The 22,665-nt window shown below is 47.4% G+C and overlaps 1 protein-coding gene across 5 annotated transcripts; it reads right to left on the bottom strand.

Annotated features, from left to right (window-relative positions):
• Positions 1–2,422: 2,422 nt before the first annotated feature.
• C14H20orf96 (chromosome 14 C20orf96 homolog) lies at positions 2,423–21,939 on the bottom strand. Of its 5 annotated transcripts, none has more exons than XM_059038808.2 (10): positions 21,642–21,939; positions 20,949–21,066; positions 13,841–13,953; positions 9,373–9,531; positions 8,799–8,898; positions 7,730–7,887; positions 7,548–7,649; positions 7,300–7,386; positions 6,457–6,575; positions 2,472–2,823 (listed from the first exon to the last, which is right to left on the bottom strand). In XM_059038808.2, the coding sequence occupies exons 2-10, from the start codon at positions 20,974–20,976 to the stop codon at positions 2,763–2,765; spliced, it is 927 nt and encodes a 308-aa protein (XP_058894791.2). In that variant the 5' UTR covers positions 20,977–21,066; positions 21,642–21,939; the 3' UTR covers positions 2,472–2,762. The 5 variants fall into 5 exon arrangements, with proteins under 5 accessions (XP_066868775.1, XP_058894791.2, XP_066868774.1 ...); XM_067012673.1 differs by having other exon boundaries at positions 7,309–7,386; positions 21,642–21,920; XM_067012675.1 differs by lacking the exon at positions 6,457–6,575 and having other exon boundaries at positions 21,642–21,884.
• Positions 21,940–22,665: the final 726 nt, after the last annotated feature.

Genomic DNA, 22,665 nt, shown 5'->3' with positions numbered 1-22,665 from the left:
ATGTATACACTTTTTCAGATTCTTTTCCTTTACAGGTTGTTAGAAGGTATTGAATATAGTTCCCTGTGCTACCGGGTAGGTCTTCGTTGTTTACCTATTTTATATATAGTAGCGTATACCTGTTAATTTCTTAGGCACAACCGTAGGCCATTACAAAGGCTCTCCCCGGCAGGCCTGGCAGGAAGGGTTAGCCTCCCCACACCAGCATGGTACACCGCCAGTGCACGCGGTCTCTCAGTGGGTCACAGCCAAGGACTCAAGCCCCTGCCCCAACCTGCATTCCTATCCCAGCTTTCTTCAGAGACCTTTAGTGGGAAGGGGACTGCCTGCGGCCCAGGCCCTCCTCGGGTGCTTCACCCTTATGCGGGGAGGGGGAAACCTGGAAGACACGTCTCCACTCTGCCTCAGGAGTCAGGACCTTCCTGCTCCTAGTCCTTCCCACACTCCTTTACCCGCCCCAATCCCCCCTCCCCGTGGCCCCCAGGTCCATAAAACTGAAGGAGCCCTTTGTTCGGGTCTCCCCCAGCAGTGACAGCATCCCCAGTCTTGATCCACCCGACGGGATGGTGCCATTCGTTCCAAGGGGAAAAATCCAAGGAAGGGATGTCAGTGCTTCTCCAGTTTAGCCTCTTCCTTACATGTGGAAGTGAACGATTGAAGCCTGACTGTTACTTTAATTTGGACTTGTCTTAATTGGCTCCTATGACACCTGGCGGCTCAGCTCTCTCCACCACTTACTGACGTTAGCCTGGTGACTTTCGAAAAAGTCACTTTACCTCTTCATGCTTTGGGTTCTTCATCTGTGAAATTGAAATGCTAACATACTTACCTCCTGGGGTTGTTCCTGTGAGGATGTGATGAGTTGACAGACGTAAAGCATAAGTTCTAGCTAATAAGCATTTGCTATTATGATGTTCAACACTGTCCATTTCTGTTTGCAGATCCATAGGGTTCTGGGGGTGCCTACTGGCTTAGCCTGGGTCATGTGCTCCACGCACCCCTGCTCTAGGGGTCCAGCACATGATCTAGACTAAATTAGTAGGCACTCTCCACTTCCTAGGCTGGTTCCCGGTGGGCATGTGATATGACCCTGTTCAGGCATAGCAATCTTTTTTTTTTTTTTTTTTTTTGCCGTACGCGGGCCCCCCACCGCCGTGGCCCCTCCCGCCGCGGAGCACAGGCTGTGGACGCGCAGGCTCAGCGGCCGTGGCCCACGGGCCCAGCCGCTCCACGGCACGTGGGATCCTCCCGGACCGGGACACGAACCCGCGTCCCCTGCATCGGCAGGCGGGCTCTCAACCACCGTGCCACCAGGGAAGCCCCAGGCATAGCAATCTTAAGACTTTGGCTTAAAGTTCTGGGACAGAGACACTCTCTATTTCCAGCAGGACAAGAACAAGGAATCCTACACCCCAGGAGGTGCTGGCAGCCACACTGGGACCACAGGGAGTGCCGACCTCAGCAAGAGGAAACACCCTGGAGAACAAAGTAGAGAAATTGAAACTAGGTCCTTGGTGGCGTCACTTGATTTCTGGTTAAAGCCTCACCTCACCTAGAATATGTACGTACCTGAGCCCTTTATTGTTTTGGCCAATTTGACTTGGATGTTCTGTTACCTGTAACCGAAAGCCTCCCAACACACAGAGTGGATCTGTGAGCGGCCAGAGGCTCTTGGGTGTAGTAGTAGTGGGAGTAGTCTGGGTCCCCAGGGAGGCCAATTCTGAGACAGAGCATAGGGTACAGGACGCTGACTACTGAGAGTCCCCGGGATCGGATGAAGGAGGGAGGAGAGAGAGGTACACAGGGCCGCGCAGAGGCAGGAAAGCCGCAGTGCAGGTGCAGGGCAGTTTCAGCCAGCCCTCCAAGGAGCCCCGGAGCGTGTTGGCACACTAAGCATCGTGGAAGGTGGGAAGAGGCCCGGCTCTCTGCAGCCAAGGCAAACCCCGAAGGCACTGGCAGCTGGAGGCCACCTGCCAGTGGCCCTCCCGGTAACCGGAGCCAAAGCCCTTGCTTGAGGGGGGTCCAGGAAGCACCCCTCTTAAGTCCACCGCGAAAGGGTATGTGGCAGGGAACAGTGTCTGACTAGGCACGTGAGGATGAGTTGGTGTTCACGTCCATACACCGTTGGGGTGGAAGCGGTGGACAGACAGACGGCTGGACTGGAAAAGAGATGGCCAGCAGCAGTGAAGGTCCAGCAAGTTCCCAGGTGTATCAAACTCAAGGAATCCCCCCTCCACCCCGGAACTGGCCCCAACAGGTCTGGGCACAAATCAGGTGGGAAACTGGAGTCGCACTGCCCCAGGGAGGGGGTGGCCCGGAGCCACAGAACTATGGAGACTCAGGCAGGGGGTGGTGCTCCAGCACTTCTCAAGAAGTTTGGAGCCCCAGATGCAGGCAGCACGGTTGCCCACCCTTAATCTTAAGACAAAATCCATTCCTACCTAGGCTTCTCAGGAAGCCCCAGGCACTGGTAAAGAGCAAAGGCAAACCCAGCTTTATTGGTAAAAAGGACTTGACTAGGAATTCCTACCTGGCTCAAGTAGCAGCACCAACCCAAAGAATGGAGGGAGAGGGGGACGCAGGAAGCGGAAAGAAAAAAAAGGAAGAATGGAAGGAAGGAAAGGAGGGAGGGAGGGAGTATGAGGAAGGAAGGACCTGCAGACCAGGGTCTGAAAGGGGACGTGGTCTTGGAACGAGAGAACTCAAGGCTCTGGGTGTGGGGATGAGACCAGGGTGGGACGGGTGGCCCGTGGCCCCGCCATCTAGAAGGGCAGCAGCTCTTCCACAGGGATGTTGAGGATGATGTCCATATCAGGGGTGCACCTGGTAGGAAACAGCAAAGAGGGGTGTGAGACACTAAGCAGGGGCGCCAGAGCTGCAGGTAGGGGAGCACGGCCTCAGAGGAGTCCTGCTCTTTAGAACGCCGGTACTTCCTTGGGGAGCCCAAAACACAACCTGTGGCCTTACAGCAAACACACACACACACACACACACACACACACACACACACATACACACACACACACGTCAAAATGAAAAAGGAACTGGTTTGGCAGCACTCATGTTGCACAGAGCTCTGAGGTCAAGAGGGAGCAGGAAGGAGCTCAGCTCTGAAGTGCTGGGGCCCCTCGGGACGAGCTCTCGTCTGGAAGCCTAACTCTGTGTCACCTTGAGCACACTGGTTCTCCTCTCTGAGCCTCTGGACTTCACTGGGCACCTATGTAACAAGCACTCACTATGTGACAGACCACAGGCGAGCCTCGTTTCCCCATCTGTCAAGTGGGGCGGGTCCACCTTCAGTCACTGATGGGAAGATTAAATGAGACCGTGGCAGCACGGAATAAGTGCGCAGTAAATAACAGGCATCATTCTTTCCATAAAAGAAGCAAGAGCAGTGGGTTCCCATCGGCACTATCTTCCCGTCTCAGTGACCAGCACGAACATTTACAAGGCTCCAGGATCACATTCTCCCTTCCAATTCTCTCACCCACTCTCATGGTACGTACTGATGCATGCTTATGTATTTAGACATGAAATGTCAGGATGTCTGCAATTTACGACATTTCAGAAAAAAGAAGGGAGAGATGAAGATGAAGCCAATGTGGCAAAAATGTAACTATTTCTAAATCTAGATGGGTAACTGGGTATTCATTATAATACTCTCTCGACTTTTCTGTATATTTGAAATTGTTCAAAATAATAGTAAAAAAAAAAAAAATGCATCTCTGTACTGGTAATGCCCAAATTTCCATCTCCAGTCAAAACCTGTCTTCTGATATCTACACTCATACCCCCAACTGCCTACCTGACAGCTCCACGTTGAGGTCTCTGTAAATTAAACTCAGTGTCCCAGTCAACTGCTGACTGACCTGCGTAAGCATCCTTCACCCCCCCGGCCCCAGCCTTCCCTCTCTCTGGATCTGGCACCACTACCCACCCTGTTACAAAAGCCAGAAACCCAGGGGTCCTTCTTGACACCTCCCTGTCCTTGACTTCCCGCATCCAAATATCACCAAGGCCTACGGATTTACCTTCTTCAATACTTCTCCACTCCATCCATCTCTCCTCTCTCTTCTGCCACCCCCACTGGCCAAGCCACTCCCGAGCACCCCCTACACACGCGACGGCCATCACACCCGACCAGACTCCCAGCACCTCCTCTGGCCCCTCTCCAATATCTTCTCCACCCTCCTTTTCAAAGTGACTTTTCTTGGAGTGCAAATCTGATGTCACCACTCAGCTTAAAATTTCTCTGCTTTCAGGGTCAAGTACCAAACTCTTCCCTTGGTCTACCGGGCCCTGCATGGAGGTTCCTGGGGACTGAGCTGTCCTGCTTCCTCCCGTTACTCTCCCCATCACTCTGCATTCCAGCCTCATTCAGCTCCTGGTAAACACCAAGTTCCCGCCTCCACAGCCTCGCTGCTCGGCTTGTGATCCAGGGACCGGCAGTACCAGCCTCGGCCAGGAGCTTCTCAGAAGTGCTGACTCCTGAGCCCCGCTCCAGACCTACTGGTTCAGCATCTGCTTTGTAACGAGATCTCTAGGTGATTCCTGCGCACATTCTGGTTGGAGAAGCTCTGCCTGGGGATGCGCCATTCCCACATTTTAGGAGGAGAAAGCTTCTTCCCATTCCTGGTGTCTCCCTGCCCGTGGAAGGGCATCAACAGGCCTACTGCTCCTGGCCTCTCTTTACTCACTCTGTCCCTGGAAAGGGGTACAGCGACCGGAACAGTGAGTCTGGAGAATAGGATGGGGCATGGGTAGCCCTGCCCTGTTCTCTCTCAGCAACGAGCAGCCTGCAGGGACTACACTCTCCTCTGCTCCAACACAGCTGGCCAAGAAGCTCGATTGGCCTAATTCTGGGTTCAGTGTTCAGAAGCCAACATATCTGGAGATAGAAGCTGTTGATACATTCTCTTTTTTTTTTTTTTTTTTTTTTTTGTGGTACACGGGCCTCTCACTGTTGTGGCCTCTCCCGTTGCAGAGCACAGGGTCCAGACACACAGGCTCAGCGGCCATGGCTCACAGGCCCAGCCGCTCCGCGGCATGTGGGATCCTCCCGGACCAGGGCACGAACCCATGTCCCCTGCATCGGCAGGCGGACTCTCAACCGCTGCGCCACCAGGGAAGCCCGATACATTCTCTAAAATCAGCTTTATCAGAATAAAAGTGAGAGTCTGGCCCATGTCTGCCTTGCCCCTTTCAGTCTTATGTCCATGTTTTCAGAGCTCAGATAAGGACAACGGTGCCTACTCACCACACCCCCAAGACGCCAGCACCACCACCTGGAAATGGTCTTCCTTCCCCCTTCAGCCCCTTTTGCCCAGTGAACTTCTATGCATCATCCTTCAGACCTTGGTTTAAACTGTCACATTCTCAGGGAAACCTCTCTTGACCCTCCAGACTCCTCTCTGTCCGGGCTACGCTCCGCCAGCGCCACATCCATAACTCTGCTTCAGCAGCTCTGGGGTCAGTAGCCATGGGACATTTGTCGGTGGCTCGTTATCAATTAATGTCTGGTCCCCTCCTTGGCTCCGCGGAGGCAGAGCCAAGGGCTGCTTTGCACTCACAGCGCCTGGCCCTCCATAGGCACATCATACATTTGACAGTACTTTTGTGGGGTTTTTTTTGCGGTACACTGGCCTCTCACTGTTGTGGCCTCTCCCGTTGCGGAGCACAGGCTCCGGATGCGCAGGCTCAGTGGCCATGGCTCACGGGCCCAGCCGCTCCGCGGCATGTGGGATCTTCCCGGACCGGGGCACGAACCCGTGTCCCCTGCATCGGCAGGCGGACTCTCAACCACTGCGCCACCAGGGAAGCCCGACAGTACTTTTTAAGGAAAATAAGAGGAGAATGAAGAATAGGAGGTAGAGGAGAAGGAAGGAAAGGGAGAGGAAGAGAAGGAGATAGACATAGAAGCTAAGAAGAAGAAAAATAATTTGCAGATGGTAAGATCTGCCCCACATAGAGAGGCATGGCCTGGTGGGATCCTCACCTTCAGACCCAGAGGGTCTGACCCAAGGGAGGGCAGGCAGAGAACTGGTTTTGGAAGGAGGGAAGTCCTTCCTTTGGGGCCCGGAATTCTGCCCCACAGAGAGAACACCCTTCTCTCCCTGCAGTGTGCCTTCCAGGCGATTCTTCTCTAGAGCCTACCACCCCACTCAACACTGTCTTCCTGCACACCCCAGGAGCTTAGGGGCATACCCACTTGGTTGAAACGTGGAATCTGGAATTGGAAGGGTCCAGAGAGATTACCTAACTCAGCCTGCTGTGCAGAGATGGGACACTAAGGCCCAAAGATGGGAAAGGTCACATCTGCTACACAATCAGTGGCAGAGCCAAGGCAAAAACCCAGCCTCCTGCCTTCTCCACCAGGCTGCCTTCCCCGAGAACAGACAGCTTCTTCGATTCCAGAGCATGGCTAGTTTAAGAGATAGCTACACAAGGATCACATACTTGGATCTCCGAAGCAGAACGTCCGCAAATACGATCTCTCGGGGTTCCCAGATCTGAAACTGGAGCTGTTCTATCTCAGCCCTTAAAATGGGTATTTCCTCCTCAAAATGGTCTATAAACTGAGGAGAGCAGGGGAAAGTGAGAAACAAAACATTCCGCAACCAAAGCGAGAAAAGGGCAAAGTGAACAAGGATTATTCCTCATTCATCTATGGAAATGGTCTGGGCTTTGTCACTTTTGTCGCTGGGACTTCTGGACTCCAGAGGGGGGCGCCTCACTGTGCAGGGCAGGGCTGGCTCACAAGTTACCGGCGATGTTTGACGGTGCTGGAAAGGGTGAGGGGATCGTGGAGAATGGAGACAGGTTGCAAATGGGTGGCAGCACTTGACAGTGAGAATTAATGGGGGCTGGTGAAGATGAGGAAGGCCATTCACTCGGATAACTGATGAAGGTGCAAGATAACGAAAATTACCGCGAGAGGGTGGTGAAGGTGGACTTCATTAACACTGGTCATGAGTGATGGTCAATGGCAATAATTAAGAGGTGAAGACCGGGGTTGGGTAGTGAAATTAAAGTGATGGTCGTGTGGTGATGCTTGGTGATGTTGCTGACGGGTCATGGCTGGTGGTGTTGGTTAATGAGGCAAACCCTAGGCCAGCACCAATCCCCTTCTCAGACGAATGACAAGTGGCATTAATGGCACTGCCAAGGAGGAAGGCTAACACCAGAGTCAGAGACCTCATGAGCGCCAGATCAGGACAAGCCTGACTCCCACAGGTCCTGGGGACCACCCACCCTCCTGCTCTAGCACAGGGGTGACGACCACCTTTGCTGCCCACTCACTTCTCGGACCTTGTCCATGTATTTCAGTATGACCCGGCTATTCCAAGTCTTCATCAGGAGCGCCTCCTGATGAGCATGCTGTATTTTCTGCAGAGGAAGGAGAGGTCTGGCCCCCAAGTCTGGCCCCAGGGGCTACCATGCACTGGGTAGCATGGTGGTGGGGGGGGGGGCGCTGGAGGCAGAGGACAGGGAAAAAAGCAGGGCTGGGGGCAGGACCTGGATACCTGCCACAGTGGCTGGCTACTCACCACCACCAGAGACCTCAGTAGGTTTTTTTTCTTATTCTGAATCTGGTTGGACATGGATGCCAGGACCATTCTGCACATCTCACTGAGGTCATCCAGCTCATCCTGGGGGTCAGCGGGAGGGTGTTGGCCACCAGCCCTGCCTCCCACATGGTCTGGCGAGGCAAGGCCATGGGCTCACCTACCTGCTGGCTGTCCTTAACCTGCTGCAGCTGGCGCACAAGGTTGGCAACCTGGACCGACTTGATGGGATACTCACGGTCCATGTAAGTGCTCACGAAGCTCACTTTCTTGCGGACCTTCTCGATCTTGGCATCCAGCTGTTCCACCTGCTGTTCCAGGTCTGAAGAGATCAGGAAGGACAGAAGGCAGGAGCCCCTCAAGAACCCCTCTGGGGAGACCCAAGAGGCAAAGCTCTCCTTGACCAATGAATTGGGGTCTGGGCTGAGGCAAGTTCACACAAGGCTGGGAGGTGGTAGACAGTTAAGCCCCTAGAGAGCTCTTTACCTTCACAGGAGAAGAGGCAATGCTGGGTAGGAAAGAAACTATCCCAGTGCAAGATCCCGAGGCAAGCCCCCAGCTCTGCCACTGGCACTTCATGACCTTCACCAAGACCCTCCCTCTCTGGACTTCAGTCCCCTCATACACATGCTCCCAAGGCAATGAGCCCAGTGAAATGGGGCAACACTGACTCCCAAGACATGACCAGGGCAGGATTAAGACAGTCGATCCTGCCACCCTCCATGGAGGGGATCCCCAGCGTCTGAGGCTGCCTGACACACCACCCCTCCCCTCAGAAGGCTTCTAGTCTGCTCAGAGGAAAGAAACCACAGGCTCAGCAGGTCTGTGGCCAGTGACCTGTCCCAGCCACTGACTCCCAGAGGGACCCTGGCAAGAAAGAGGGAAGCTGGGATTGGATGCTGGCTCCTAGCTGTATAACCTCCGACAGGCTACTTCACTTCCCTTACCCTCAGTTGCCTCATCTGTAAAATGGGAGAAAAGAAAAACTTCCCTGCCTTACAGGCAGTCGGAATGACGGAGAGTGAGCCCATAAAAACAAAGCATGTAGGGCCTGCAAGCACTAAGTGCTTGCTAAGTAAGCTGTCAGCTGTGCATCTTAGCAGTCTCATCGGCCTCAGAAGGGAGGTGATGGGCCTGATGGTTTCCGAAAGGGAGGTGCAAGGGGAATGCCCAGCAGCTGACCTCCCCAGAGGACCAGGCGAGGGTCAAGGAGTCAGCCCCAGGGATTCTTACTGTGTATCTTGGATTCCTCCTTCTCCTCCCATTCCTGAAGCTCACATGTCATCTGGTGCAGCTTCTTCTTGTTTGAGTACTCCAAGGTGTCAGCTATGGTCTGTGGGAGTTGGGGGTGGGGAGGGGGGTCAGCTCACCCCAAGCCTCCACTGGTGCGGCCAAAGCACGGACTGTCAGAGGACTCAGCACTTCCTCAGAGGAGTCTCCAAACCCAACCCCACACATACTGTGTGCCAGGCACAACTCCTCTTCGGGGTGGGTGCCGTTGTGCCCCAGTTTTACAGGGCTCAGAGGTTAACTCAAAGTCTTCCAGCTAATATGTGCTGATGGGGATGAGTCCCCACCACTCCCCCCCACCCCCAGTCTGATTCCAAAGCCCACGTAGGTGGGCGGGCGTGGGGGGCGGAGTGTGTAAGAGATGTATCCTCCACATGGAGGAAGCAGCTTGCACAACGGGCCGGGAAAGGCCGGGAGAAAGCAGGAGAGGGCGCCCAAGCGCTCAGGAGGGCGGCGTCGCGGGCTGGACCGCAACACAGGGCAGAGGCAGGGCTGCGGGGCCACGGTGGGGGCTCACCGTGAAGACGTCCTGCTGCTGCAGCATCACCCGCACTTTCAGGGCCGAGCTGTCGTCCGTGTCCTGGATGGTCTTGATCAGTTTCCCACAGAGCTTGGTGAGGAAGTCCTCGTGGTTGCAGAGCTCCTGATGCGCGGTTCGCCGGTTCCTGAGCATCGTCTGCAAGCGGAGGAACAGGGAAGGTGGGGGCAGTGTTCCGTGATGCGCGGAGCCGGCCGGAACCTCCGGGAGCCTAGGGACCACTTCCCTCCCTCCGCAATCCGCCCCCTTGTGGCCTCGAGTGGTAAATGCCACCCGAGCTGGGCGGCGGTTCCCCATTGTCTGCGGGTCAGAGCACCTTGAATTATTTCATCCTTTCTGAAACACCCATTTTCCCATAATTTTACACTCTGAGATGGGGATATATCTTACAGTTGGTGGCGTGTTACAGTCTAATTGACAAATATTTTATTAGTGCGTAATTAAGATAAAGGTACGCCTTATTATCAATGGCTTCTTAGAATCGATGAACTATATAGTACTAGCAATAATAGAAAACTCCCAAGTGGGAAAGAAGATGGCCGAGGAGACGGGCCTTGTCTGGAGAAGAAGCAGGAGAGGCAGAGTGGATGACAATCGCTACCATTTCTCTGTCAGGCAGCTGAGCTGAGTGAGGATTGTTTCATACAACAGCCCCTGGGGAAAGAATGAGCCTCTAAGGGATTAAGGGACTTGCCTAAGGGCCCCCAAGCAGGTACACAAAACCTACAATAATAACAAGAAGAACAATTGCTGAGGGCGCCTCACTCGGCAGGCGGCTCAGGATATCAGCTTACCCTCCAACAACCCTACGTTCCCCAGCTCTATTTTACTGATAGGTGGATGTTCAGGCAGGTTACGTGACTGCCCCAAAGTTGCACAGACAGGAAGTAGTGGCACCGAACTCGAAAGGCAGACTTCTGACCCCCAATGTCTATCTTTCCACTACACTAAGATGAGGAACTGAGTGGGCCTAAAGCTGCAAGGCGTGGCGGAACCTCACAGTGATCAAGACTTGAATGTCAGGCCTCGAAACACCTTGGTTCAAATGCCAGCTCTGCCACTTCCCAACTAAGGGAACCTGGGCGAGTTAGTTAGCTTCCCAGAACCCTGCTATACTCATTCCGTAGGTTAGGAAACTAATACCCGCTTCAGAGAGCTGCTGCTATAAAAAACAGACGAGGTAATATTCACAATCCAGCCGCTTAGTGGCGCAGTGCACACACTCAGAGACTAGTCACCATTCTCACCGGTTCTCACCCTCCACCTCTGCCAGGCTACGTGCTCTCTTCTTTATGCCTTCCGTTCTTCCTCATTTCTGTCCTTTGCTAGAAACGACCTCTTCCTAGCCCTCAGCTTCCATATTCTTCACACAATACTGAGTAATAGTGCAAATGCATAGAGTACTTATTATGAACTCTAAAGCATGCTAAGCACTTCTCATGCACTACCTCACTTGGGTCTATTATTATCCCCACCTTAGAGAAGCAGAACTTGAGGGTCAGAGAGATGCAGTACCTCACCCAAGGTCACAAATCGCAGAGCCGTTGTCCTTGAAGTCTGGGCTCCTAGCCACTCCACCATCTTGCCTTCACATCTCCAGACCAAAACATCTCCAAATATAGCCCACAGGGACCAGAAGCATCTTGTGAAAAATGCCAGTCTCTGAGTCTCGGGCCCACTGAGCCCCACTCCCAGGTGATTCTGATAAAGTGTAGAATTAATGACCTCTGCTCTAGAAATGGATCTTCCCTGACCACCAGCTCTAGGGTAGAAACTGCTTTGTGTCGGTCCTGACCCTTACCCAATCTGTAATTACATAATTACAGTCTGTAATTATGTCTCCCCTTTTCCCAATTTATTTTTCTCCTAGGACTCATCACTACCAAACATAACATGTTTTTCTTATTATCTTGTTTCGTGTCTGTCTACTCAAATAGAATTTTACAGCCAGGAGGGCAGGGGCTTTGGTTGTTTTGTCACAGCTGTATGTATCTCCAGCACACGGACAGTGCCTGGAGCTCCGTAAGTGTGGGTTGAATAAACTGATGAGTACTATTCTTTGGGGGTTTTAACTCATTTATTATGTGTCTCCCCACTAAAGTATAAGCTCCATCATAGCACAAATTCTAAGGGCTGTGTTCATGCCTGTGTCCCCAACACCCGGCTTGGTGCTTGGCATATCGTAGGCATTCTCTCAGGAGTTGTTGATCGAATAAGTGACTGTCTTAAGGCTGAGAGGCAGAGTCAGGATCCTACTTCATATCCAAGAGCAAACCAACTGAGTCATTTCTGCTCCCTTGCTCTGTTTCCCCCTTGTCCCTACAGCCCGTTTTGCACACAGCAGCAGCAGCCCAAGGACTCCTGTAAAAATCTAAGTCAGATCATATCCCCACTCTACTCAGAATCCTCCAGGGTCTTCCTGCCTTACTCTATACAAACACAAAGCCTAATCATGGATTACAGGGCTGTATACAAGCTGTCTCCTTCCCCCCACAGCCCACCATCTTTCTTCCTCATCACCTGGCCCATCACTGACCTCACACCAACCTCAGGGCCTTTGCACTTCCAGTTCCTTGGCCTGGAACATTCCCCCTCAGATGTCACCACCTTAGCAGCCTTCCCTGACCACCCTCCTAAAACAGTTATGGCCACTCCCTTCTCTGTGCCTCTTTAGCCCCTAACCTTATTTTACACTTCTTCATAGCTCTTACCCTCACTATACATATTACATTTTTATCTGTCTTACTTATTGTCTGTCTCCCCCAGTAGAATGTGAGCTCCCTAAGGTCAGAGGCCACATCATTGGTGAATCCCCACACCTAGAACAGGGTCTGACACATAGTAGGTGCTCAAATATTTGTTGACTAAACAAATGAATGATTACAAGAGACAGTATTAGGAACTGGTTAGGAGCACAACTTTTAGAGCCAATTGTCCAAGTTCATGTTTCAAACAAAAACATATAAACCCTTCTAAAGTCAGGATAAAAATAACATCAGAAATATGAGTTCCTACTGTACGAATGCAGGGCTGCCTCTAAACCATTTTTGCAAAATTGAAGGTTAAAGGAAAAAAAAGGTTTCAAGGCAAATAAATTTTTCCCTATTTCTTTATATAACAGTCATTGTTCATTGACTCATCACATTAGAAACTTTCCTGAAGAAATTAAGAATTCTTCTATAGTATTTTGTAGTATTTATAGTATTTGGTATTTTACTTTCCCCTATGGACACAAAAGCCCCCTCTTCTTCTAATAATTTCAAATACTTTGAAACAATGTTCAGAAGCCATAAAAAAACAATGGATGGTAAGAAAATCAATTATCAAAAGTTCTATTAGTTGATGTGAAAAAAAATTTTTTTAATTGGGGGTAGGAGTTTATTAATTTTATTTATTTTTGCTGTGTTGGGTCTTCATTTCTGTGCGAGGGCTTTCTCTAGTTGCGGCGAGCGGGGGCCACTCTTCATCCCGGTGCACGGGCCTCTCACTCTCGCGGCCTCTCCCATTGCGGAGCACAGGCTCCAGACGCGCAGGCTCAGTTGTTGTGGCTCACGGGCCTAGTTGCTCCGCGGCATGTGGGATCTTCCCGGACCAGGGCTCGAACCCGTGTCCCCTGCATTAGCAGGCAGATTCTCAACCACTGAGCCACCAGGGAAGCCCGATGTGAAAATTTTTAATAGTAAGCTCCTAAGCCTTGCTTTAAGATGCACTGTATTCCACGAAAGGCTAATTTACTGGAAATGTTAAAATGAACAAGCCACTAAAATTGTGTTCCTAATGCAGTAAAATATAAAGTGATTCTGCTCAGAGGGAGCACAGTCCTGCCAACACCTTGATCTTGGACTTCTGGCCTCCAGAACTGTGAGACAATAAATTTCTATTGTTTTAAGTCAAAAAAAAAAAAATTAGTGATTTGTTTCCCTGGGATCCTCGAAAGGTGAACAGTGAGTTGGTTTTATTTGTTCTTTCATAGACGTTCATATATTTCATGTTTTAATGCATTACAGTCATTAATGTTAAAAAAAAAAGTGATTCTTATCATTTTCCTGAGTCTTAAACACAAAGGCAAGGGACTTCCCTAGTGGTCCAGTGGTTAAGACTCTGTGCTCTCAATGCAGGGGGCGCAGGTTCGATCCCTGGTCAGGGAACTAAGATCCCACATGCCTTGCGGCGTGGCCAAAAAATACAAAAACAAAGGCAAACTGCTGTTTGCCTTACTGGCTTTGACCCCTGGTACTGCATTTTCTAGCTGCGTGGTCTGTGTCATCTCCCTGCACCTCGGTTTCCCCATCTGTAAAAGAGGGATGAGGATAAGAGTGCCCACGGGGTTTGCTGTGAGGAGGAGGAGTCAAGTCAGGCACCCATGAAGTGCTCAGGGTGTGTTTGCTATCACCATGCCCCACCCCCTGCCCTGGGCCCTGGTGCCTGCGAAAGATGCTCCTCATACCCTCATTAGTCGGATTTTGGTCTGTGTCTTCCCCGAGTCCAACTTTCCTCTGCGCAGTTCTAGTGGATTCCTCGGCTGGCTTGTCATCCACAAGGTGGGCTTGGATTGCAACCCTAGGGTACAGGCAAGGACAGAGAGAGTGTGAGGGTAGAGGCAGGTCTGGGGTCAGGTCCCAGCGAATGCACCAGCCATGAGAGACCCCAATGCCATCCACTCATGTCCTTATAATGTATGACAGTGAGACTGAGGAATGAAGCTCACATCCATCAGTTAGCTCCCAGGCCCCACTCTGAGCCTTGTTATAAAGGACAGAGAAGCCCAGGAGACTTCCACATACCACAGTCACTGTGGGGTTGAACAGAGGGGAGGAGAGGGTTAGCAGCAGGAGATGGCCAGACATCCCCAATCTCTCCCACCAGGCTGGCCCGTGGCAAGCTCAGAAGGGGTAGGGGTTAACAGCAAAAACTAATGAACCAGACAGCCTGGGTTTGAATCTGGATTCTGCCTTCTACTAGCTATATGACCTTGGGCAGGTCACATGACCTCTCTGTCCCTCAGCTTTCCCATCTGTAAAACAGAAATAATCACCATGCCTACCTCACAGAGTTGTAGTGAAATTAAATAAGAAGTTACTATAAAGTATTTGGAATAGTGCCTAACCCATATTCAGTGCTAAATATAAATTACTAGCTGTCACTGTTATTACCAATGACCTGAGAATTGGGATCAGGACCACAGCATCAGATAAAGGCACAGGAGCCGTGCAAAATGCTAACCAGCTGTCTCCGGAATACCTGCAAAAGTTGTGGTCATGTCAGATGAGAAGTACATGAAAATAATTCAGATCAGAAGAAGGCATTCGGAGGGCATGTTCTGAGAATCCCTGCTTCCTCTCCACGTGTCCTGCACAGTTATGAGGCAAATCACACAGATCATCACAAACGCTGCTGCTGCCTTGTCAGCCCCCGCCAACATCTCTGTTGGAGGTGCAACCCAGTTCATTTTTGAAAAATATTATTTCTTTTATGGATCAATATCCTTAATTTAGTATTGTGTTGAAGTGGCCAAGTAAAATTAGAGTAATTTTGTGTTAAAGTTATGAATTATCTGTATGTATCTGGTATTTAATTGTATTGTTTGAGAGATGGAGTGATTAATAGATTAATTTTGTGGTTCTAATTTAAAATGTGTAAGTGAGATTTTGATTTAGATTTAAGTTGAAAGGTTTAATACACTTATTAAATGCGTATAAATTACCACAACTTTTAAATGAACATAAGATTATCCATATTTAGAAGTTTATTTATTAGATATACAAGAATTACATTAAATACCCAATGGTTTTGTTAATCAGAACAAGTGAACTTTTTGAAAATGAAAGTGAATATATTAAATTTTAAAGGTGGCTTAAACGATTTAGGAGAATTTAATTAACCAACTTCCAAAACCCCCTTCACAAGGGTTTTTAAAAATTATAACATTTGTAAGCTGAACTTAAATACTTAGGAAGATTTGTCGCTTTAATAAGGAGTATTTCTTTTCATTAATGGTGGTGGCCCTGATTTATCTTTTTTGTAATTAAACTTTTTATATTTAAATAAATTCAGATTACATTTACTTAAAAAATAATGCAGAGAAATCCTATGTTCCCTTAACCCAATTTTTCCCGACCATAACATCTTGCAAAACTAAGTACAATATCACAACCAGGACACTGAAAGACAGAACATTTCCACAACCACAAGGATCGCTCATGCTGCCTTTTATTGCCACACCCACTTCCTTCCCCTTCCATGCTCCCCCTACCTCTGTCAATCACTAATCTGTTTTCCATTTCTAGAAATTCTGTCATTCCCAGATGGTTATACAAATGGAATCATACAGTATGTCACTTCTGAGATTGGCTTTTTTCACTCAGCATAATTCTCTGGAGATCCATCCAAGTTAGTGAATGTATCAAAAGTTCTTTCCTTTTTCTTGCTGAACAGTACTACATGCTATGGAATGGATGTACCATAGTTTGTTTAACTACTCACTCATTAAAGGACATCTGGATTGTTTCCAGTTTGGGAGTATTATGAACAAGGCTACTCTGAAACTTTCATGCACTTTTTTTTTTTTCACTTTTTTAAATTGAGGTACAGTTGATTTACAAGTTGTCTTAGTTTCTGGTGTACAGCAAAGTGATTCAGTTATACATATATATATATATATATATATATATATATATATATATATATATATATATATATATACTTTTCATATTCTTTTCCATTATAGTTTATTGCAAGATATTGAATATAGTTCCCTATGGTATACAGTAGGACTTTGTTTTTTATCTATTTTATATATAGTAGTTTGTATCTGCTAATCCCAAACTTCTAATTTATCTCTACACCCACCTTTCCCCTTTGGTAACCATAAGTTTGTCTTCTATGTCTGTGAGTCTGTTTCTGTTTCGTAAATAAGTTCATTTGTATCATATTTTAGGTTCCACATATAAATGATATCATATGATATGTCTTTCTGATTCACTTCACTTAGTATGGTAATCTCTAGGTCCATCCACGTTGCTGCAAATGGCATTATTTCATTCTTTGTTATGGCTGAGTAGTATTCCTGTGTGTGTGTGTCTGTGTGTGTGTATACACACCACATCATCTTTTTTTTTTTAACATCTTTATTGGAGTATAATTGCTTTACAATGGTGTGTTAGTTTCTGCTGTATAACAAAGTGAATCAGCTATACATATACATATCCCCTCCCTCTTGCATCTCCCTCCCACCCTCCCTATCCCACCCTTCTAGGTGGTCACAAAGCACCAAGCTGCTCTCCCTGTGCTATGTGGCTGCTTCCCACTAGTTATCTATTTTACATTTGGTAGTGTACATATGTCCATGCCACTCTCTCACTTCATCCCAGCTTACCCTTCCTCCTCCCAGTGTCCTCAAGTCCATTTTCTACGTCTGCATCTTTATTCCTGTCCTACACCCCTAGGTTTTTCAGAACCTTTTTTTTTTTTATAGATTCCATATATATGTGTTAGCATACGGTATTTGTTTTTCTCCTTCTGACTTACTTCACTCTGTAGGACAGACTCTAGGTCCATCCACCTCCCTACAAATAACTCAATTTCGTTTCTTTTTATGGATGAGTAATATTCCATTGTATATTTGTGCCACATCTTCTTGATCCATTCATCTGTTGATGGACACTTAGGTTGCTTCCATGTCCTGGCTATTGTAAATAGAGCTGCAATGAACAGCAGTAATTCTTTTTGAATTATGGTTTTCTCAGGGTATATGCCCAGTAGTGGGATTGCTGGGTCATATGGTAGTTCTATTTGTAGTTTTTTAAGGAACCTCCATACTGTTCTCCATAGTAGCTGTATCAATTTACATTCCCCCAACAGTGCAAGAGGGTTCCCTGTTCTCCACACCTTCTCCACCATTTATTGTGTGTAGATTTTTTGATGATGGCCATTCTGACTGGTGTGAGGTGATACCTCATTGTAGTTTTGATTTGCATTTCTCTAATGATTAATGATGTTGAGCATCCTTTCATGTGTTTGTTGGCTATCTGTATATCTTCTTTGGAGAAATGTCTATTTAGGTCATCTGACCATTTTTGGATTGGGTTGTTTGTTTTTTTGATATTGAGCTGCATGAGCTGCTTGTAAATTTTGGAGATTAATCCTCTGTCAGTTGGTTCATTTGCAAATATTTTCTCCATTCGGAGGGATGTCTTTTCATCTTGTTTATGGTTTCCTTTGCTGTGCAAAAGCTTTTAAGTTTCATTAGGTCCCATGTGTTTATTTTTGGTTTTATTTCCATTTCTCTAGGAGGTGGGTCAAAAAGGATCTTGCTGTGATTTATGTCATAGAGTGTTCTGCCTATGTTTTCCTCTAAGAGTTTGATAGTGTCTGGCCTTATATTTAGGTCTTTAATCCATTTTGAGTTTATTTTTGTGTATGGTGTTAGAGAATGTTCTAATTTCATTCTTTTACATGTAGCTGTCCAGTTTTCCCAGCACCACTTATTGAAGAGGCTGTCTTTTCTCCACTGTATATTCTTGCCTCCTTTATCAAAGATAAGGTGACCATATGTGTGTGGGTTTATCTCTGGGCTTTCTATCCTGTTCCATTGATCTATATTTCTGTTTTTGTGCCAGTACCATACTGTCTTGATTATTGTAGCTTTCTGGTATAGTCTGAAGTCTGGGAGCCTGATTCCTCCAGCTCCGTTTTTCGTTCTCAAGATTGCTTTGGCTATTCAGGGTCTTTTGTGTTTCCATACAAATTGTGAAATATTTTGTTCTAGTTCTGTGAAAAATGCCAGTGGTAGTTTCATAGGGATTGCATTGAATCTGTAGATTGCTTTGGGTAGTAGAGTCATTTTCACAATGTTAATTCTTCTGATCCAAGAACATGGTATATCCCTCCATCTGTTTGTATCATCTTTAATTTCTTTCATCAGTGTCTTATAGTTTTCTGCATACAGGTCTTTTGTCTCCTTAGGTAGATTTATTCCTAGGTATTTTATCCTTTTGGATATGCTTTTGCACTGGTTTTTGTGTGACCATAAGTTTCACTTCTCTGGAACAAATGCCCAAGAGTGCAATTGTTGAATCATTATGAGAAATGTGTGTTTAGTTTCATAGGAAACTGCCATATTCTTTTCCAGAATGGCGGCTCCATTTCACATTCCCACAAGCAATGTATGCATGACCTAGTTTCTCCTCATTGCCAACATTTGGTGTTATTGCTATTTTTCATTTTACCCATTCTGATAGGTGTGCAGTGACACCTCATTGTGGTTTAATTTGCATAGCCCTAATGGATAATGATGTTGAACATCTTTTCATGTGCTTATTTACCATGTGTATTTCCTCTTTGGGTGAAATGCCTCTTCATGTTTTTTGCCCATTTTCTAACTGAATTGTTTTTCTATTGAGTTTTGAGGGTTCCCAATATATTCTACAAAGCAGTCCTTTGTCAGATATGTGGTTTGCAAACATTTTCTCCAAGTCTGTAGCGCGTCTTTTCATACTCTTAACAGAGTCTTTAAAAGAAGAAAAGTCTTAAATTTTGATGAAGTCCAACTTGTCCATTTATTTCATTTTTCTTTTATGGATCCAGCTGTTTGTGTAAAGTCAAAGAACTCTTCACTTGGCCATCAGTCCCAAAGGTTTTTCTCTCTTATGTTTTTTTCTAAAAGTTTTACTGTTTTACATTTCATATTTATTTTTTACTTCATTTCTCCAGTGGTTGACTGTGGGTCCTGGAGCCAAACTGCCAAATATCACAGCCTGGATGTGCCCCTCCTACCTGTGACCTTGGGAGTTACACCTGTCTGTGCCTCAGGTTCCTCATCTGTAAGAGGAGGTGATAACAACAGCACTCACCTCATGGGGTTGTTAGGAAGATTAAATGAAGTGATAGGTGTAAAGTGTTGAGAACAGTATCTAGCACGTAGTAATTGCTTGGTATATGGTAACTGCTCTTGTTCTGTTTGTGGGTGTGTCTGTTACATACCTCACCGCTTCCCCAGTGAAAGAAAAGGCAAGAGTTTCCTTGTAGATGCTATTTGAATAGGGTCTAGGACCAAAGACAAAAATTCTGTCACTACTACCAGGTCTTGTGCTCATCACTTTATATCAATGACTCTCAATAGGGGTGTTTTAGATATATTGGCAGGGGAGGATTTGTGGGTTCTCATTGGGGGCCCAACTGGCATCTACAGGTGGGGGCCAGGGACACGAGACATCCCCCAGAACAGGACAACCCCACAGAACATAGAATTCTCCTGTCCTGCATAACTTTCCTAAGTCCTACTAGATATGACATAGGTAAAACCCCTATTTATAACAATCTGATCCCAGAACCTGACTCTGTTTTACATATAGCCACAAAGAATATTTTTCAGGTTTTTACTATAATGCTGAATTTTCCAAGAAAGCAGCTACAATCAAGGGAAGATTGTGCTTTTTTTGTTTAGAACTTTACCAAGAGATGGGCACCACTTTGGAAATCGCAGTTGCAATGAAAAATCCCTCTTGGTATTTTATTTGAGTCCCTGATTTCCCACTGAGTGTCACTCTGCATTTGCAACTGTTATGTTCACCATGACTCCACATCTATGAGTAAGCTTCTAATGACTTTCTAATGTCTTCTAGTGGACTCCATCCTGAGCATTTACATACTGAAATATACTTCATTTAACTATAAATAACTTTCCATTTCCTTTACAGTTATGGTATTAAATTAGTATTTAAAAATTATATATGTAGGTAGGTTATATTATCTATGAAGTTTATTTCAGAATACCAAAGGAATATTACAAAATATTTGTAGTATTTGTCATTAAAAGGAGTGTTGGGTCTGAATAACAATGCTTTACACAGATCTTCTCATTTAATTCTCACAACAATCCTATCAGGTAAGGATTAGTGTCCTGACTTTACAAATGAGAAAACAAAACTCATTCATCTCCCTCACTTTCCCAAGAGAGTAGATGGCAGAGCCAAGGTCTGAAGCTGTGTCTGCCTGAGCCAAGACCTCAGAACTCCCCTGGAAGGCATGACAGTGATGTGGCAGAGATTATCCCAAGTTCACCAAACCCTGTTTTCTTTTCCTCCTGGACACACAGCTGGACTATATTTCCCATCTTCCCTTGTGGTTAAGGGTAGGCATGTGACTGAGTTATGGACACTGGAATATGAGTAGAAGTGATGTGTGTCACTTCAAGTCTGTGCCCTGAAAAAGAAATACCCACAGGATCATCCATAATCTTGCTCTCTCTCTTCTCTCTCTGCTGGATGCAAAAGTACCCAGCAGAGGACTTCAAGGTCTTAAAAAATGTCATTGCCACAAGATGAAGGAGCCTAGATCCCTGAATGATCCTGTGAAAAAGATTACTCCCTCCCCGCTAGATCCACCAATGTACTTCGACATAAATGAGAAATACGTTTCTGTATTAATACTTGAAATCTGGGGATTGTTTGTTACAGCAGTTAGCCTACCCTGATATAAATGTTGTCACCAAGGGCCAAAAGCATCCACTCCATCCTGTCCCCAACTCCACCAGCACCCAAGTGCCTCTTGCCCACCTGGCTGGATGGTAGTCCAGGTCTTCATTTTGCTTTTCTTAGTGTTGACAGTTCGTGGGATTGGAGGCAGAGTAGATGGCTTGGCTTTCTGCTTGGACCGCTGCCATGGAACATAATCCTACCAGACATAACACAAATCAGTCACACAGCAGCTCATGGGCTCAAATCCCAGCTTCCCCCCTTACAGATATCTGTAACCTTGATCAAGTGGATTTACCTCTCTGAGCCTCAATTTTCTCATCTGTAAAGTGGATCTAATTATAAAAGCTACCTCCACAGGTTGGTACAAAAATTCCAAAAGATGATATTTGTAAAGCATGTGGTAAGTGTTCCATAAGTGTTAGCTATCACTTTTTCAGCAGCCAGCCATAATTTACTAAGCACATCGGCTGGGAGGTGCTAAGAACTGTGAGAAACAGAAGGCATGGAAAAGACCCAACAGGAAAGCAATCAGAGATAAATAAGAGAGCAGCATAATACACCCTTACATCCTACTAGGTGGTGAGAAAACTGAGCTTCAGAGCCACGTCCCGGGTCCCACAGCAAATGCGTGACACAGCCGGGCCTGGAATTCAGGTTTCTGGATTCTATTGCCCAGGACAGTCACCGCCGTGGGCGTTGAGAGCAAGCTGACTGCAAGCCCAGGGTAAGCAAGCCCCACCCACATACCTTCCCTAGCCCTCCTGGACTCACCAGAACCTGGAACTGGGAGACTGTGGAGCAAATCCCAGCGTGGTTGAGTCTGGAAGGAGTTGAGGCGGGAAAGAACTCCCATCATTCCCAACCCACGGGATGCAAGCAGCAAACGTGAAACTGGCATGGGGTCTCGAAGCCGAAACCTCACGCACTAGGGACACAAGCCAAGCAGCATCTGGAGAGCCCGAGGGAGAGGCGGGGCTCGGGAGATAGGTCAGGGGGAGGGCGGGGTCAAAAGACCTTGGGACAACACCCGGCGAGGACCCAGACAGAGATAGGTTGGGCACACGCATGCGCGGTCCACCGCCCCTCCATACGCCTTTTACGTACTTCGGAAAGACGCGCGCCATTAGGGAGAATGGAAGAAGAGTCCGGAGGCCTTGGGGCCCCGATCTTTTGGGATGCCTATTTTTTAGGCTTCTCCAACTTCCTTGTCTCAGCGTGGGTCGCGCGGTAACCAAGGCCACTCAAACTTCCCAGCGAGACCTGCCGCTATCTTGCCTTTCTTGGTCTCCAAGGAAACGGACGCAGACTACCGAGCGCCTAGAGGAACTAATATCGCAAGGGAAAAAGTACCTCTCTCCACATTCTTCTCATCGTGGTTTCAGATTCCCCTCAGCTGGCCCGGCCTATCATGCTAAAGAATTATGTCATATTTCTCCTCTCAGCAAACCTCCATCACTTCCTTCTCCATCCTTACTCTTGGCTAATGACGTTGCTTCCTATTTTACGAGGAAAATCATGGGGCTCGGTAAACTCACAATTTCACATCACTTCATTTACCCACCTACATGCCTCCCTCCTGAGACTTTGTGTAAACTGCCTACTGACACCGATTCCTACAATTGTGCACTGAATCCTGTCCTCACTCATTTTCTCTACGATATTCCCCGGGCAATTCTCCCCGTTTTCTCCATCACCGTTTCTTCTGTATTATTCTCATCGCTCTACCAACATATTTTAATTTCTCCTGTTAAAAAAAGTGACCACTTAGCATCCAGCTACCCTCCCGTTTCTGCTT

Source organism: Kogia breviceps, chromosome 14, assembly GCF_026419965.1.
Source record: "Kogia breviceps isolate mKogBre1 chromosome 14, mKogBre1 haplotype 1, whole genome shotgun sequence".
Classification (NCBI taxonomy): Eukaryota; Metazoa; Chordata; class Mammalia; order Artiodactyla; family Physeteridae; genus Kogia; species Kogia breviceps.
Note: the sequence above shows the minus strand (reverse complement) of the source record. Positions and strands in the feature narration are given on the sequence as shown.

Bases quoted from the DNA above. Each gene is read 5' to 3' on its own strand.
- C14H20orf96 (XM_059038808.2), bottom strand. From the start codon at position 20,976: ATGAAGACCTGGACTACCATCCAGCCAG. The intron at 7,387-7,547 runs GTGAGTAGCCAG...CTTCCTCTGCAG, and splicing joins TACTGAGGTCTCTGGTGGTG to AAAATACAGCATGCTCATCA. The intron at 2,824-6,456 runs GTATGTGATCCT...GTTTCCTACCAG, and splicing joins GTTCTGCTTCGGAGATCCAA to GTGCACCCCTGATATGGACA.